The 18307-nt window shown below is 42.6% G+C and overlaps 1 protein-coding gene across 2 annotated transcripts in view; it reads left to right on the top strand.

Moving 5' to 3' along the window:
* The window catches only part of Rhp (GTP-Rho-binding protein rhophilin), a 352979-nt gene that overhangs the window by 126562 nt on the left and 208110 nt on the right, over positions 1 to 18307 (top strand). Inside the window, exon 1 of one of the 2 annotated variants that reach the window (XM_083112922.1) lies at positions 8629 to 8677. The exons of the other annotated variant lie outside the window; for it this stretch is intronic. Coding sequence (XP_082969048.1) covers positions 8633 to 8677 — 45 coding nt within the window. The 5' untranslated portion in view covers positions 8629 to 8632. Of the gene's footprint in view, positions 1 to 8628; positions 8678 to 18307 lie in introns of those variants that run through there. 2 annotated transcript variants of the gene reach the window in all.

Genomic DNA, 18307 nt, shown 5'->3' with positions numbered 1-18307 from the left:
GGACCTTTTTGATAACCCTGGCTGCAATACCATTTTTTAAAAAAACAAAGCCGACCTCAGTAGCGGAGTGGTTAGCACAGCCCATTATGACGCCAGGGATTCCGGGTTCGAATCCCGGTCTGGGCACGAATGTTCTTTGTGAGTGTCCCTTCATCAATTTTATCATATCTCATCTTCACGCCAAAAAGTGGCAGAAAAGCGAAGTAAAAATAAAGCCGTCAATCGATCAATTAAAATCAATACACTTTTCTGTTTCAAAAATTAATTTTAGTTTTTTTTTAAACGGGAATAACAACCAATTGAACAGCTCTAGTATATATTGGGTCCGTTCCGAAAGTCGCACGAGTTTAACGCGTTAAACGAGTTATGGTAACTGGCTGTCCCATAAGTGCTTCCGTGCGTTTCGTGAGTTTCATTATGCTGCCCCAAAAGTCGCATCTCGTGAAAGAACGAGATTCACTAAACGCACGGGCCAGGAGGCTGGTTTGTTCGGTGAGAATCGTGTGCTGCCTGCAGACAACGTGCATGATGGCTTCAAACTGCACTAGTTCGGAAAATGTATTATAATTGTAACAAATAGCGATATGAAGCAACATGCGCAGGATGATTGTGCCTTAACTCTTCTTACAACGTTATTAAAATGAGTAACAGTGTTCGCAGCAGAATTTATTTCTGCCAGAAGGACATGCCTTTCGCTGGACGCCTTGCGGAAAATTTTTATAAACAAAACGCTGCGCCTGCGCTTTCGTCTAGAGCGTCCCATAAGTCTGAAAAATAACTGGTTTCATCAGGTTCCCGAGCCTAGTTACTTTCGTTCGGTTCGTTCGTTTCGTTAAGACTTTCGGAACGCACCTTGTGTGTACGGATACGAATTCCGAGACGAACTCGCTCATCTGTACTAGGGATGGCCAAACGGATCCGGATCCAAAAGTTTCGGATCTCAATCCGGATCCGAGAGTTTCGTATCTCAATCCCATTATAATATTACCACACCTTAAAAAAAGATATTATGATCTTCGATTAAAAGAAATTTTTCATTAGTTAGTCATACAAGAATTTTTTTCAAGTGTTGTTCCTAAAATACTTTGCTACGCATCGGCTAACACACAAAAATAATCTTACTTGTTTAACATAAAATGTCAGAGGTGATTTTGTAAAAGCCATTCAAACGAATATGTATTCATTCGCATGTATTGGAAATGAAAACACACATAAATGTGAGACATTCCATTCCAGGATGAAACCTTTATCATATATAACAAGATAGAAATGTTATACAAAAATTATACAATTGTTCTACAGTTACAGTTTTACAAATTAAAATAAAACATTATAATATATGCAGTGTTATGTAATTACAAAGTGTAAGACTAACAAGAGAGGTTATCTAAGTGTCCCCCTCCGATTTCCATGAAACTTGGCAGTATAGTGGGGCCCAAAGGAAGAAATGCGTGTTACTTTTTGTTTCGGCTAAAAATCTGTTCTAGGGGGCAACCTCCTCTCAAATGTCAAGATGAGGACCAATTGAAGTGGGGATCTGACCCCTGTGTCCCCCTCCGATTTCCATGAAATTTGGCAGATGTATAGAGTGCCCTATGCCCCCTGTTTCTTCCTATGCCATATTTACGTGGTTTTGGTGTCAGATCCCCACTTCAATTTCTCCTCATCTTCACATTTGAGGGGTGGGGGCCTCTATACACCTGCCAAGTTTTATGGAAATCGGAGGGGGAGACTTAGACCTCCCTTGTAAGTGTATTAATTAATTACAAATCGCGCACACACACACACACTATATATATATATATATGTTTATGTATATATATATATATATATATATATATATATATATGTTTATGTATGTATATTATATATATATATATATGTATATTAGCAGGTAACAATATGTTATAAACACATTCTTACTTTCCAAGGAAGCGCATGTGAGATGGCAAAAAGGATCCGGATCCAAAAGTTCCGGATCCGGATCCGAAAGTTCTGGATCCGGATCCGAAAGTGCCGGACCGGATCTGAACATTCCGGATCCGAAAAATTTTAGGATCCGTTTCCTTAGGATCCGGAAACAACCGAATCCGGATTTCGGATCCGCCAGGATCCGGATCTGGCCATCCCTAATCTGTACAACACGGACAACTAAGACTTCTACCTCCGAGGCATCGTGACTATTTGAACGCTCGGCTGGGAAGTGAACATTTCAATCTCTCAGGAGACGTCGATAATAAGCATCCGGGCTTCGGACATCAGATCCTCCTGCGGTTGCATCGTAATTTCCCGCCTGATTGAATCCTCGTTCGATCCGTCTCTTAATGGGAAAGGCTGGCTCTGCTCGTGACTCCGAAAAACCAATAACGGCGGCGTGCCATTATCATAAATTACGGTAAAGTCGTAAATAATTTCTTCGGGGGATCTTATGGCCGAGGTTACTGACTGCTGGCTTCTCTCCGGTGGGTTTTGGCGTGCGTGGCTGATGTAAGCTCTCTCACGGGATGGTCGGTCTTCATCACTCACCGGGCGGAGTATTGTGGTCTTCTCCAACCGCATTTATTCACGATTTCAATTCTTCAGCGATGAGTGTTGAGGCTGAATCACACGAGGCTAGATTTCCTGTTTGGACTTGGACTAGTTGTGTGACAGGTACATATCTAGAAATATGTTTCGGGGGGGGGGGTCCGAATAGAATAATTATATTAAATCAAATTAATACTAATTACAATACATAAATTAATATTATTTTTCCACGAACAGGTAAACGTACTGTATAAGAATAGAGATATAACAGCGCATATTCATTACGTAGCTTACCTGTAGTTAAGATGGGAATAATTTACATAAAAACAAGTGCCCTGGAAATGAATTAATGTCAAATAGATGAATAATTGAATATTTATCGAATAACAAAAATGATGTTACATGTAGTTGGAGAAAATAAAGTTTGATTAATATTTTATGCATATTATTTTGAGAAGTAGTGTACATAAATCTTCTTTGTAATGTCATTCAAAGCCGTATGATCCCAATATAATCCTTGCCTTCTAAAAAGCTCAGAGGAAATTAATAACCATCGATTATGCAACAAGCGCTAATATTTTCATTACTTAATTTTAATTCTTGGTAAGTATTTCGGGGGAGGTCCGGACCCCTGGACCCCCCTAAATACGTCCTTGTTGTGTGATACTGGCTCAGCTGCTAGCTTTCGCCTCTCACGATACTCTTTACCGTACTTGTTAGTAAACGTTTGTTCCCACAAGGCATTGCGCAGAGCAGATAAGCTAAGAAGATGGATGAGGGATTTCAGGAAGAACGTTGTAAGGGAATATCTACTGCTTCTGTTTTTCTGACAATTGTCAAAATTAATGGTTTGAGGGAAATGATTGATTGATTGATTTTGGTGTTTTAAGTCATGAATCCGAACTACTATGTGTCTCCACCGGGTATCGAACCCGTGATCCCTTGATTACAAGGCGACGGTTACTGCTTCATCGGGGAGATCCGAGAGGAAAATAAGCAATATAAATATGCCCTTTAATGAACTCTGGTATCTACTCATACTTGAGATTCCCAGGATTCATTCATTATGTATAGATATATATAAATAAATCTCATTGCTATGGATACATTCCTAAATGTTAATAAACACAACATATAACCACGAATGATCGAGTTTCGAACAAAAAAAAGCACAACTAACATTCATACATTACCTTCACGTGACCAAACTTTCGCTCTTATTGGTATTACCACAGCATCTAGCAGAGGAGCAAGTTTCAATTAGAACACGGTCTAAACGCCAAAACCAGTCTACCATCCAGGCAGGTAGCCAGTCCAGCGCCAACCAGGGCGTTCCAGTGGTATAACAGCTACGTGTAATTTGGCCTTTATACGGCAAATATTGTTCTTGTGATTTTAGGAAAACGACCAGTGTGCCTCATCAAAGACTTTTCTAATTTCCAATCTCTCTCCGTGATCGAGAGAATTTTTCCAAGTATGAGTGAAGCCTGGTAGGAGTTATACTCTGTGCAAGAGACTCGTAAGGGTTCGACCAATGAACGTTCGATTAGCTAACCTAATTTAATCAATCAACATAGGGGATCGAAATGCGCCCACAATGGCGATCTGATAGATTTTAATTTAGGCGACAGTCTATACAATGCAATCCCATTCTGCGACTTGTTACTGCTAACTCAGGTATCTGAGGAGAATTATTTTTCCAGAGTTTCCAATATCAACGTGCCGCCTCAAACATTGGCGTACGCAGGATTTATTTTCGGGAAGGGATGGAATTGTAAGGTAGCTACTATATAGCTGCTTTCTAAGGTGCAGCATAAACAATAAGATATTTATTTATTTATTGAGAAAATTCCAGATACAGCACAGGTGGCCATTTTACACTGAAATTGTCAACAATGAAAACTCAATAATACTAATAATAAGCAAAAAGATATTAAAAAATAATAATTAAAAGTAACAAAATAACACAAAGAGAATAGCAAATTGACAAAGAAATAAATAAGCAAAATATGGCACTATTTGATATTATTTACAAACATTTCTTCTAATAGAAGACCGAAAGGCAAACTCGGAGGAAAATACAGCGTGTTTCAGGGATGATGTAGAAGGGCACATGTATCAAATTGAGATAAGGAACCCTGGTTCGGAAACCACTTAGTCGAAAGTTATAAGCGAAAATCGGTGTATGAAGATGTAATACTTTTATTACCTGTACAAGTTTCACAAGCTGCTACATTCACAACAGTTGTTCAAAGTGGCGTCCCCCAGCTTCACTGCATGACATCGTCGCACAAAGTTCTGGCGTACCCGTTGGAACAACCCTGAGGTCGTTCGAACAATGCCACAGGCAACGATAATTCTTGCCAGGAGATCCTTTTCAGTCTCGACAGGTGTCTCGTACATACGACTTTTCACATTACCCCCATAAGAAGAAATCAAGTAGGGTCAGATTAGGTGACCAAGCTGGCCACGGAACAGCTTGTGAAATTTGTGCAGGTAATAAAAGTATTACAGTTTCGTACACCGATTTTCGATTATAACTTTCGACTAAGTCGTTTCCGGACCATGGTCCCTCATCTCAAATTGATACATGTGCCCTTCTACATCATCCCTGAAAGTTTGTATCATCATTCCGGAAACACCCTGTATATCGATTCTTGATGGGGGGTCATTGTATTGTGTGGCAAGTCTGTAAAAGAGGGATCTTTTTGAATTTGCAGTCTAGGTTTCTTTGTATAAAATAATCTTGTGTTGCGTGTTGTGCGCATAGGTACTCGAAATGGAATTCCTCAAGGAGTGTGTTGCAGCGGATTTTGCCATTCGCAATTTTGTATAAATAACTGAAATCATTCTGCAAACGTCGCTGATAAGCAGTTTGTAGGTTTAGAAAAGACAGGAGATGCGGAGATGAAAAATTGCGTATTGAGGGAACCCTGTATCGAACTATAGCTAGGAAGAAGTGAAAACTGAATCGATTCTAGAAAGTTGAGTGGAACATGCCATGGACCAGACAGGAGAGCAGTATTCTATTATTGGGGAAATGAATGATTTGAAGTACAAGGTGAGGGCTGAGATGTCGGTAATTTCAGTGAAACGATACAGTAAACTTAAGAGACGCATGGCCTTTTTTGTTGGGCCTGTTATATGTACTTCAAATGTGAGTTATTGGTCGAAAATATATTACAAACTTTCCACTCTCAAAAATTGCAGTCGGGGGTCATTTTAAGGCGAGTTTGCATTTAGCAATCTGTTTTCCCCCGAGCTCACTGCTTTTGTTTGAAAACGTTGATTTTCTCAAAATTTCGGAGGGGGCTGTAGCCCATTCAGCCCCCCTCTGCGTACGCCAGTTGTCTAAACGATAAAAAAGTAAATGTTGTTGTGGTTGGGGGCGGGGCTTTGCAACGCTCCCAACAAGATGAGAAGGAAGCATGGTGAATTTTCCATGAAGTGAAAAGGGGGGGAAATAATCCCTGTTGCCCGAGGGGGGAAGACGAGAGGGCTTTCAACCCTTGCCGGAGCGGTCGGAAGTCTCGTAATTACCAAATCTGTGGAAGAAAGCTCCTCGAGACAGGCGTATCCGTCGTCTTTTCCCCAACAATGCCTCCGGGACCTTGAACTCGTCTTTGTTGGTCCATTCCCAACAATGGGCGTATCCATGCTGCGTGACAGGCCGGCCGTCCGTCCGATGATACGGATCGTGAAGAAATTGGACATTGCGAACTGTTTTTCTAGACACGTGATCAACTAGTACACCGGCCAATAGCATTGGTATCAGTAATCGAAACTGGCATATGCCTTCCCCATAGGCGCGGACTCCATGGGGCTTGGGGGGGCTCGAGCCCTCCTCCCCCCCAATGTTAACGATGTGGGGGCAGAGCCCCTCAAATAATTTTGCTTAAGAGGATCTAATGTATTATTTTGCTTCTCTTGTAAAGTTCACTCTGAATTGTGCCACATGAACTTAACTTTAAATACACATTTGAAATGTTCTAGAATCTAGATCATCAACTTTGGAGGGGAGGGATATGACCGGAGACAGTAAAACACATGACTTATTACTATATAATAAGTACGTATATAATTATGAGTATTGTTAAAATTTTTACTAAAAAGAGTTTCAAAAGACGATGTGCATGAACTAGGAGAGTGGATGGGACGTTCGGGCAACAAATGGCTCTCACATGACATTCAGAACGAGATCGTTGATATATTAGGGAGATCTGTTTTGCGCTCCGTGGCAGCAGATATTAAAAGTCGGGAATATTTTGCTATTATGGTTGACAAAACTTGTGACATATCCATCCGTGAACAATTAACATTCTGCATTCGAACTGTAAATGAAAATTTTAATATTTTTGAGGAATTCATGGGCTTTTATGAGATTCCGAAAACTGAGGCCAAAACTTAAAAAAGGGAGGGAGGGAGTCATTTGTTAATTTATTTCAGTGATCAGAGCTCCCGTTCCAACAATTTTGACAAGTCGGCGCCCCTGGCCTCCCCCCACCACCTCTCGAATCAAAAAGCTTGAATATTTCCCCGGGAATCGTACATGGATTCCCAACTCAGGAACTACGGAAATTACAATGAAAACAGCGCCATCTACCAGTTACATATTTAAGTGAAATGTTTTCCCAACTCTTGACGTCCTACTAATTGCCTCGGGGGAGGATGAATTTGCGTTTGAAACAGCTGACATTACACACACTTGTGGAACTGCTAACCTAGCCTAACCTACAAGCAAAAGATCTGCAGTATACTCAAAATATAGATACCGGGTGTTTCATAAATAATTTAGGTGTTAACAAAAAATTTTTGCTTGTCAAGTATTGAACTTACATTAATAATTTTTTAACACTTACAAATGTTCAATGTTTGCACCCCGGATGACACGGCATACATCGACTCTTGTCACACTCGCATAAAAATCGACCTGTCGATAATGTCTATCGCTGCGATGATACGCTCCCTTAGGGCTGCGATATCACGCGGCATCGGTGAGATTCATACCCTGTCTTGGATGAAACCCCACAAAAAGAAGTCACATGGTGTAAGGCCCGGTGTTCATGGGGACCAAAGCATTGTACAAAACACTGTAAGTAATGTGAGTGATTTGAGTGTCGCCTAGCGGCAGGGATATGAACTCTCAGCTTAACAAAACACGCACGCACAAACTGTTTACGTTCCTCGATCATTCTGGACTGGTTTCATTAAGGTATGTTCAATAGTTTGCTTCCAATAAATTTTTGTAATCCCCCAATTATTAATGAAACACCCGGTATTAGAGGGAAGAAAAAATCTCCTCGTGAAGCACAGTACTTTTCTGCAAATGGATATACTCGTATAGAGTAGGGTGCTGCCAAAAACCGGTCCTCCGTGGCTGAGTGATTAGCGCAGTGCACTACTATGCCAAAGGTATCGGGTTCGAATGCCGGCTTGGACATGGATGTTTGTGAATGTCCCTTCATCATTTCTCGTCGTCGCGGTTAGCCAAAAGTTGTAGTAAAACAACGTAAATTAATGTAATTCAACCAGTCAGCCAATTAAAGTAATTGAGCGGTGTGATGACCCCTCTGGACGCGAGACTGAGGTGTACACTCATACACCCAGACCACCAGCTCCTACTGCCCCCTTCACATTACGGCCCTGCGCTGAGACTTTGTTGCGGTTGACTGGAGCTTCCCTTCACGAATTAGTTCCAGATCTCACGAGAAAAGAAACCTGACACCCACAACAGTCTAGACTCCTACCTACAGTCATATTACACTGACTTGAGTCAGCGTGACGTACTTCCGGTTCACCCCGTAAAAAAACACCCAATTTGTACGGGGATGGTCGTGTGACTCACAGGAAAGGAAAAAGTGGAAATTGTTGGGGGGGGAGAAACGTCACGGTCCCCCGTTGCCATTGTTTTGCCGTACGCTCCCCTCCACAGTCGATTGTTTTCTTTCCTTTCCTTGTGTAACTGTTTTGTCGCCGTATTTGCGTTACCATTGTCAAGGTCCCGGTTCCGTGGGAACGCGAGGATCTGGCAACAGCGGAACAAGGAACCGCTCCGCGAACCGGTCTCTTCTGAACTGGCGCTTCTCCGTCAGTTTGCCCCCGTGTGATGGCCCCTGACAGACGCCTGTGGATGTTGCTGGACGCAGTGGACGTGAGTATCATGTTCTCTCGCTTTTGCCTGGGTGTCGGTTTCGCCTGGTTCCAGACCGGACAGGAGGTGCACAGCGGGTGCGTTATGCTGCTAAAGGGTCATCATTTTGCAGTGTTGCCAACCACGGCATAAGTCACGGATTATTTTGCCGCCCCAAAATAACTTCGTTTTCTGCGAGACTGGAGTAAATGACGTAACCAAAAAGGGAAGAGCAGAAATGCGAGAATCAAAATTGCTCTGCGAAAACAGAAGGTCGAAGTTTCTTATCAAAAGGAACAATATTTTATTAATTTTTACCTTGTGTGTATGCAGCCTCTAAGAGCTAGGGAGACGCACCGGTAACATAACTGCTAGGCGTTCTTCTATGACGAGATCAAGGGATAAACTACACCCTGTCTTATGTATCTCCGGAGAAGGCGAACGAAATCAAGTCTCTGCGCAAGTAGTGACGCAAGACTGCTTCACCAACGAACACGTGAGAGGAAATGGGATTGCGTGGAGGGGGGAAAAGCGAAATGTATATTATTTTTCTCTTCTTACTATTGCTTTCCGTCATATTGTTTGTTCTGTCACTTTCCAGTCCCCCTCCCCCCTTTTTAACATTTTTCAAAATTATATTTTTGTTTACTTTACCTTTGGGTCTCCTTTCGTATTGTTTGTACCTGGATTTTTATATTTATTTCTTTTCATTTTCCATTTCAGTTCCTTTTCATTCACTTTACGTTTTCTCATTTTTCGTTTTTCCAAATATATACAGAGGTTGTTCGCTTTATATCCGACCATTGTCGATTCGGTGCTGCCACCTGGCGTATCATGCTGGAACTATGGGTCTGCGGGCTGGAGCAGTGTTGTGTCTGACCTTGTAGGTGCGTGAGTGTTGGTAGTGAATGTTATCAAATGGCGCCGAAAATCAGCCGGTATTGGAAGGGTTACGTAATGGCCCTTTTCCATGCTAAGTTTTCATACGTACGCATTGTGAAACACTCGGGGTGACTACTGCGAAAGCTATTGTGACCCGTTACACACAAGAGGCTCTCCTTGCGAGACATTCATCCACGAAAACCACCAGGAGAAGCGCTGCAAGCAAAGTGTCACATATCGTGACATTGACGGCAAGGGGCAGGGAAAGTTTCCCTCGTGGCTTTATGGTTGTGACTGGATTCGGATATGAGGGTAAGTTGATGATACGCAAGGTGGACAAAAACGTGAAGGTGAATGCCAGATATTTCCATGAATTCATTCTGACACCTATCTATCGGAGAGACATCCCACAATTGTATGGAATGGACGCGAACCAGGTGATGATCCATATGGACAAGGCTTCGAGTCATACCGCCAGAACATCACTACGTTTTTATCAGGAAATGGCAGAGGAATTACGAATTCGTGTCATTCCGTTTGAAGACATTCCTGTGAAAAGCCCAGATGCCAGTCCAATGGATTTTTGCGCATTTGGACTGTTGAAACGACGTCTTCAACATCGCCGCCCGCGCACCCTGGATGGTCTATGGAAAGCTTGCAGGAAGGAGTGGGACAGAATTCCCATGCCTGTCCTGCGCCGGAGCTTGCTGCAATGGAAACTGCGATGCCGGGCGATAGTCCACAATGCTGGGGGTCCAGTAGAACATGATCGGTGGTACCCGTCAAAAATTGTCTGATATAAAGCGAACAACCTTCTGTAGGTATAGAGGCATTTTTAATCCTTTCTACGTGATTTCCCTTGCATATCCTTGACATGTAATGGTACAGAAAGCTGCTTGACTGGTGAACTATTTCTTACTTTCATACCCAGATTTTTGTGTCGTAGTGGTGCGCATAGCGGGCTCCGACGGCAGGGGTCCCGGGTACGAATCCCGGCCAGGGCATGGGTGTTCTTTGCGGGTGTCCCTTCATCCGTTTCATCACATCATTTATCGTCATCGTCGAGATTAGCCAAAGATGCTTGAAAATCGACGTCAATCACCAATCAATATTATTTAATGTGGGATCCGACCCACTATTTACCTCCTCAGGAACCTATTGATTACATGTCAAATACGTTACCACTACTCCATATGGGAGACGCTGTAATTCTCATCATTTATTGCATTTGATTTATTTTCATTCTTGTTATTTTGCGTCGCTTTTCTGCCACTTGTGGCTAATCGCGGCGATGAGGATGAGTGATGAGATTGAAGGAACACACTCAAAGAATATCCATGCCCAGACCGGGATTCGAACCCGGGACCTCCGGCGCCGATTTAGCATGTTTAATGGAACATAGTTATAGCGATAGGAGCAGCCTCAGACTTTGTTCCCAAGATGTTCATGTATCAGTTTTTGTAGTCTTATTTTTGTACTCTATTGTCGCTGCTTCTTTGTTTCCTTTCGTTACGGCACCCTCCCCTCCATGTCTTTTCCCATCCCACCGACCATTAGGTCTTTCAGAAGAAGAGGAAATGGACGTTGGTCACAAGAAACGGTGACTAATGCTCAAAAGGTGGACGGAAAATGGCGCACTTCCGGACGAGTCTAAGCGTCTCTTATTCATGCCGCTGGATTTTCTGCTCCACAGGATGTTGGAAGGACTTTCCCTTGTCTCTTCCCCACTGTTCAAAGTTACGAACGTTTTGAGTTTCGTCTTGAGTTGTTAGTAGCTGCCAGGGCGCGAAATCCCAGGGGGGTGGCAGGGGTGATTTCCCCAACCGTCTAGAAAATCCCTCCCACCAAAAAATTCAGGGGGTATGTTTTTGTTACAACAACGAAGATAAACAATTAATTTTGATTTCAAATATACTTTTGTAAGGATAGTATCGAATACACGAACCAAATAACGAGAGATAATGTAGCCTATTTGTGTGTGGTTGATTGAGAGAGTTGCATGCTCTCTCTCCAGAGACCATTATAGGGTTACACTTTGCTAACTGTTTATAAATGTATAAAATATGGAAAAATATAAGTGTGCCTATATAATTGAAACACACAAGGAATAAAAAAACACAAGGCATAAAAACACATAAGAAATAGAAATTAAATAAGTATATGTGAAGGAGGCAATGAGGCAAATGAAGCACGGTATAAGTATTCGTAGATTCACATCTTATTTTTTTTTTAAATTTGGCCAAATTTCTCTCCTTGTCCCAGGCTACAGGCAGTTGATTCCACGCCTTATTTGCCAGCGATGATAAGGATTTTGATCCGTATCTTGCCTTGTTACATTTTGATACTCGGATAGCAACACATGCACAATGAAAGTAAAGCAAGAATGCAAGACAAATCGAAGTATGAAATCTAATTGCTTTATATTAATACAGTAAAACCTCGTTAATTCGGACTAATGAGGGAATAAGTTGACCGGTTTAACGAAAGTCCGGATTAACTGAAATAACCTAAAAGAACAGTAAAAGTGCATTAAAAGTCAGTTTATAGCAACAAAACACGTTTATTATGGTGTATTTAAAGGGCGTAGGCCTAAATACACTATACAGTACAGTACAAAGTCTGCGGGAAACAGAATTCCATCAGTGGTTGACTGCCTTTTCTTTGGGAAGTTCTCTTGTTGAATTCTAGCCACATTCAAAACCTTGCATTCTGCTTTTTTTCCCCTTTTGCCTGTCCGGATTAAGCGAAGTCCGGCTTAACGAGGTTTTACTGTATTTTCATAGGGCCCGAGCCTACCGACTGCCGGCCTTATAACGTTTTTTCTTTGTTTTTATTTATTAGTGCAATTTATATTCTGCCGTCGAACAACGTCAATAACACAAAAGGAGACCAGCAGCGAATTTTTACATTTAAGTATCTAAGTATTCATACACCACAAAATACAGTATTAATATTTATTAAAGGCCAAGGCACCTGGCGTCTGTGGTTTACAAACGATTCCGGAATACACAGATTAGTCAGCTTCCGGTGTGAATTTGTTGAGATATATTAGACGAAACTTAGTGGTTACTTCACTGAGTACTTACGTCTTCGATGAAACTACTTAGGTATTCAATTCACTTGGCGATAAACACGCTGAAAAACACTTACGTTGAACACTTAGGGGGAGTTGGGGGAAAGCACAAATCTTGCTGACACAGAGTTCGACGTCTTCAATCTTCTAATCCTCCTGTCGTTGGTTCATAATAAAAATGTAGCCTCTCTTCTTTAGTAACCTTTTCTCAGCTTCTGGTAGAGATACTGCACAGGCCGATAGTTCACTCACAGTTTATTCTTTAGACACTATCTCTCTTTCCGGCAGAGATCATGGCCATTAGTTCACTCACAGCTTGTTCTTTGGCCCGCGAAACCAATAACCAACTTAACATGGGCCCTAACCGTATCAATGCTTGACTCGGACTGTCTTCTCTGCAACGCACATCGACCGTTCGCTAGAAAAGACGTTAACGTCTCTTGCCGCCCTCTTTTCCCCCAGCGAGCGCGGGTCAACATTTATAAGCGGTGCGTTAAGATCTGTTACAGCCTCACTTCCACCTGAGGTGGGAGATAATCCAACCAGTTACGGGATGACGTGTGGTCAGCAAGACGAACGTTTTCATGACCGGGTTCGGCCATACACAGGCCGAAATCTCAAGAGAAAAGTTGTTACGCTCCCCCTCCCCCCCAGGAGACTCGAACCAGAGAACGTCCTGTAGTCTGAGCCCAGAGCATGACGTGCTAGACAGCACTGCCATGGTGAGAGACGGTGCTTATAATTGGAGTGGGTTATTTACAAAGTAATGTTAATTGGGCAACCTGTGTCGGTATCGATGGTAATCGGTAAGATTGATTTGCTTTATTTTACTTCGCTTTTTGTGCCACTCTTGGCTAATCTGCGAAGGTGGGGATGAGTGATGGGTACCTGTTCGTTATATCGGAGACACTTTAAAATCGGATATTTTGTGTTTCGTATGGTTCGTACTTAACAATTGTGTATTGCGGAACATATTTCAAGGTGCCATTAAGGTTTTCACACGGTTAGAAACATTTTTTACATTAAAATACGCCATTTCTCGAAGTGTTACGGAACGCACGTCATGGTGCGAGCCCCTTAAACCATTCACGGATAGCCCCACGGACCATTCACAGAAGGTTAGGTTAGGTTCAGTTAGGTTAGGCAAACATAGTTAAAAAAAACGGCGTGGTTACGATTTCGCTTAAATTGAAGCAACAGGAATTGATTTCCGGCTGAAATAGATTGAAAGATGAAAGAAAATACCTCGAAGAACTTCGACAATGCTACAGAAACTGATTTCCGTAAGTAGTTTCTCCTGTAAATTTGAAGAAAAGTGTCTCCGATATAACGAACTGTTACCGAGTGATGTGACACTCGCAAACGCCCAGGCCAGGATTCGACCCCTTGCGTCGTAGCGCGATGCGCTAACCACTCCGCCACGGGGGCAGGCGGTAATCAGTGTGAGTGTTGACGTCAGCCCTAATGAAACAATTTCTGTTCACGGGAAATGCTTCCTTTACGTCAGGCCAACAACCGTGACGGAGTGTCAACGACAATAGGGGTCCCGAGTTCGAATCCCGCCCTATGTATATTTCTGAGTGTTAAGTAATCATTTTCATCATACTATCTCTCTCGGTTTTGTCACCGTTTATAATCTGCGATTTCGATTCGATACGCGATCTGTAAAGTTGTCGTCCCGAAAGCACTTTACTTCAAAGGAAGTTCCGAAAGATCAGTTTTCCCCCTAACAACCACGTGTCAGGTCCACGTGGAGTGCAATAAATTGTCCCCTGAAACCTTTCCCACCAATAGCGTCCAAGAAATGACAACTCTCGTCAAGTCCACGTGGACCAAATGAGATGTTGCTAATTCAGTTTCTTTAGAGATTTCTAAACGCAAGGTTGCGGTTCTCTATCTTTGCTAGATTATGTTATTGTGTTTTGCTATTTCTTTATGCAATATAAAGACCTTGGGAGAAAAACGTGACAGCGAATGAATGGATGTCTACACACTGCAGGTAACAGTGACAACAGCGCTTTGCCGAAAAACAGGTGGTGGCTCGAAACCAGATACGGGTCCGGTCTCTCTCTCTCTCTCTCTCTCTCTCTCTCTCTCTTTTTCTCCTATCTCTTTCCCTCTCACTTTCTCTCCCTCTCCCAGAATTCTCTCTCTCTCTCTCTCCCTCTCCCAGAATTCTCTCTCTCTCTCTCCCTCTCCCAGAATTCTCTCTCTCTCCCTCTCTCTCCCTCTCCCAGAATTCTCTCTCTCTCCCTCTCCCAGAATTCTCTCTCTCTCCCTCTCTCTCTCCCTCTCCCAGAATTCTCTCTCTCTCTCTCTCCCTCTCCCAGAATTCTCCCTCTCTCTCTCTCTCTCTCTCTCTCTCTCCCTCTTCCTCTCCCCCCTTTGTCTTCTCTCTCTCTCTCTCTCTCTTCCTCTTTCTCTCTCTCTCTACGTCTCTCTTTTTCTCTCTATCTACGTCTCTCTCTCTCTCTCTCTCTCTCTCTGGAAAAGAGAGAGAGAGAAAGAAAGAAGGGAGAGAGAGAGAGAGAGAGAGAGAGAGAGAGAGAGAGAGAGAGAGAGAGAGAGAGAGAGAAGACAAAGGGGGGAGAGGAAGAGGGAGAGAGAGAGAGAGAGAGAGAGAGAGAGAGAGAGAGAGAGAGAGAGAGAGACGGGGTCCGGTCAGCTTCGTCTGGGGTTCTGTCAAAGATGCCGAACTGGTGATACGTTCAAGACTAGCACTATACTTGTCTCGGCACCGTCTCTGTTCGTTGTCGTCTAGTTGCAGGTTGTCGTACTCATCGTCACGATTAACTAAGAGTGGCAGAAAAGCGACGCTAAATAATAAGAATCAGATCAAACAAACTTGGAACTTTGCAAAATTGAGTTGACAAAAGTTTGAACGGCATGCACTTTCGCGTGCATCTAAACCTCAGCTGCAGCCAATGCACGTATATTAGAGGTGAAAAAGCTCAGTGCGCCGACTGCATTAAGGAACTGCTGGCCGTCCGCCAAAGCAGCCGACTGCATAAATCTCCCATCATGCTCTTCGTCCACTTTGTTTTCCCCCAGAGCTTGTTTATCCTGTCAAATTATGACCAAATTAGGGGCCGGTGGCGATCTCGACTGGTTCTCCTAACGGTCCGTGGGAATTTACTCCGGCGGTTGGACATAAATTTCCCCTTCTGGAATGAAGCCATTCCTCTGCTGCGATTTACATTGAATTCCTTTGTTTTCAGGTCGGAGTGCAGTGGAGGCGCGAGTAAGGGACGCAAACGTCTTCGAACGAAGAGTTCTGGTTTATATATTCGAGACCCCCCCCCAACCAATATGAACGATGTGGGGGCAGAGCCCCCCAAATAATTTTGCTTAAGAGGATCTAATGTATTATTTTGCTTCTCTTGTAAAGTTTACTCTGAATTGTGCCACATGAACTTAACTTTAAATACACATTTGAAATGTTTTAGACCATCAACTTTGGGGGGCTGAGACCGCTAAACCATCAACTTTGTGGGGGCTATGACCAGAGACAGCAAAACACATGACTTACTACTATATAATAAGTATATAATTATGAGTATTGTTAACATTTTTGCTAAAAAGAGTTTCAAAAGACGATGTGCATGAACTAGGAGAGTGGATGGGAGTTCGTGCTCTCACATGACATTCAGAAGGAGATCATTGATATATTAGGGAGATCTGTTTTGCGCTCCGTGGCAGCAGATATTAAAAGTTGGGAATATTTTGCTATTACGGTTGACGAATCTTGTGACATACCCATCCGTGAACAATTGACATTCTGCATTAGAACTGTGAATGAAAATATTGATATTTTTGAGGAAATCATGGGCTTTTACGAGATTCCGAACACTTAGGCCAAAACTTTGAAAAAGGAGGGAGTGAGTCATTCATTAATTTATTTCAGTGATCAGAGCCCCCCTCCCCAATAATTTTGACATGTCGGCGCCCCTGACCAGTGGGGAACATTTTAGTAATTCGTATCAGTGTTCAACGCTTTTGGTGACTAGTTAGTGGTGCTGTTGTCAAACCAGTTAACTAAATCCTTACTTGACGCCCTTGTGTTGCCGCAGACAACTACAAGGACAATTTACTTTTTCTTGATACACAAGGCTTAGCATTAAAGGCCAACAAATTCCTTATTGTTATTGTGCGTGACAGTAAACCATTCTTTGCCAGTCCTAAGCCTGGAGAAAGTGTGAAGGGCGGTCAAAGTTGCAGCTCAAACAAAGCTTACAGTAGTACGGTGTTTCAAGAGCGGACCCATTACCATAATTGTTTGTACAGGTTCTTATGTAGGCCTACTCTGTCCAGTGTTTGTGTTTTGCTATTTACGTACGTAATTCCTCACTTTGGAACACCAACTTCAGGGGTCGGAATTGTTTTGGTCGCCATTTTGAAACCGGTCAGTGGATTACAAAATCATGTTCGCATCCTTTTCACGTTTTCTGTGACCTTTAAAACGAGGTATTACTCGACCCCCCTTGCCATTTGAAATTTTCGAGTGCTTCCCTAACTTTAGACCCCCTTTTTTGGGTCACGCGGTTTCATCCTTTTTTATTCCAGCAGTCATCATGTGGCATATCGTTGGAAAGCTTGTGTCCTGCACTTTCCGAAACTGTTATGGAGCTGCACTTATCTTAATTGTTAAGCTCTGTATACTCGATTTGGCTCACCTTCCTTTTTTTTTTTTTTTTTTTTTTTTTTTTTTTTTTTTTTTTTACCATTTTCTACACGGAAAACGGTATGTGGGACATACAAATGTTTCATATGACATTCGTATTTTTCCCCGCCTTTCCGAATCTGCATTCCAATACCCTTCCCATTTGAAAATCGTACGAACGGGGCATGTGCCCCCACTAAAACCACAAAGGGTGTTTTTCGGGCTGTTGCAAATACTTTCTACTGATTCTTTGGGCCCAACTTATTGGTGCATTTTTTTGTTTCAACTTGATACGATCTCCCGTTCTCGAGAAAAAGATAGTGTCTGGGTCGCTCTGAAACACCCTGTATATATACACAGAGCATTCCGTGACATTCGCTACGGGACTGGGCGGCAAGCGGCCCGGCGTCAGCGCTTGTCTTCTCCGGTAAACGGGGTCCGCGACAGTCACTAGAGTCGGCTATTAAAATTACAGTTTTCATATTGTGTACTAACCTTGACTACAGAAGTTATTGAAAATGATGTCCCTCTGCTGCAACACATTCCTGGCATCTCCGAAGGAAATTGGCATTTACACGTGCAAGTTAGTCTACTGTAATTCTCCCGATTTCTCGTACAATACTCTCTTTTAACTCACGGATGGTGTGCGGATTGTCTTTGTATACTTTATTTTTTTTAGATTTCCCCATTTTTCTTCCCACTTTTATTCAGAACTGACCCTGTTACTCTAAACTTTTTTACGAGGTTTAATATAGTGGTCCTATGTGGAACGGTAACACCAGGAAATTTCGTTGCAAAACGTCGTCGCACTTCTCCACAATTCCTCTTTCCGAAGTAACACTCGACAAGACAAATCCTTTGTTGTAATGTAAACTTTTGTGGTGCCATATTAAGCCACAATCTTCAACACACGGACACGACAAAACACAACACAACTTCGTAGGGAGGATTCTACTGGCGTCAGTCTGCAACGTCAACTGAAAAGGAAAGAGAGCGAAAAAAAAAACAGACTGTAGCGTGCGACTGTCGCGGACCC

The sequence above is a fragment of the Lepisma saccharinum genome, chromosome 27 (assembly GCF_977018435.1).
Source record: "Lepisma saccharinum chromosome 27, izLepSacc3.1, whole genome shotgun sequence".
Taxonomy (NCBI): domain Eukaryota; kingdom Metazoa; phylum Arthropoda; class Insecta; order Zygentoma; family Lepismatidae; genus Lepisma; species Lepisma saccharinum.
Note: the sequence above shows the minus strand (reverse complement) of the source record. Positions and strands in the feature narration are given on the sequence as shown.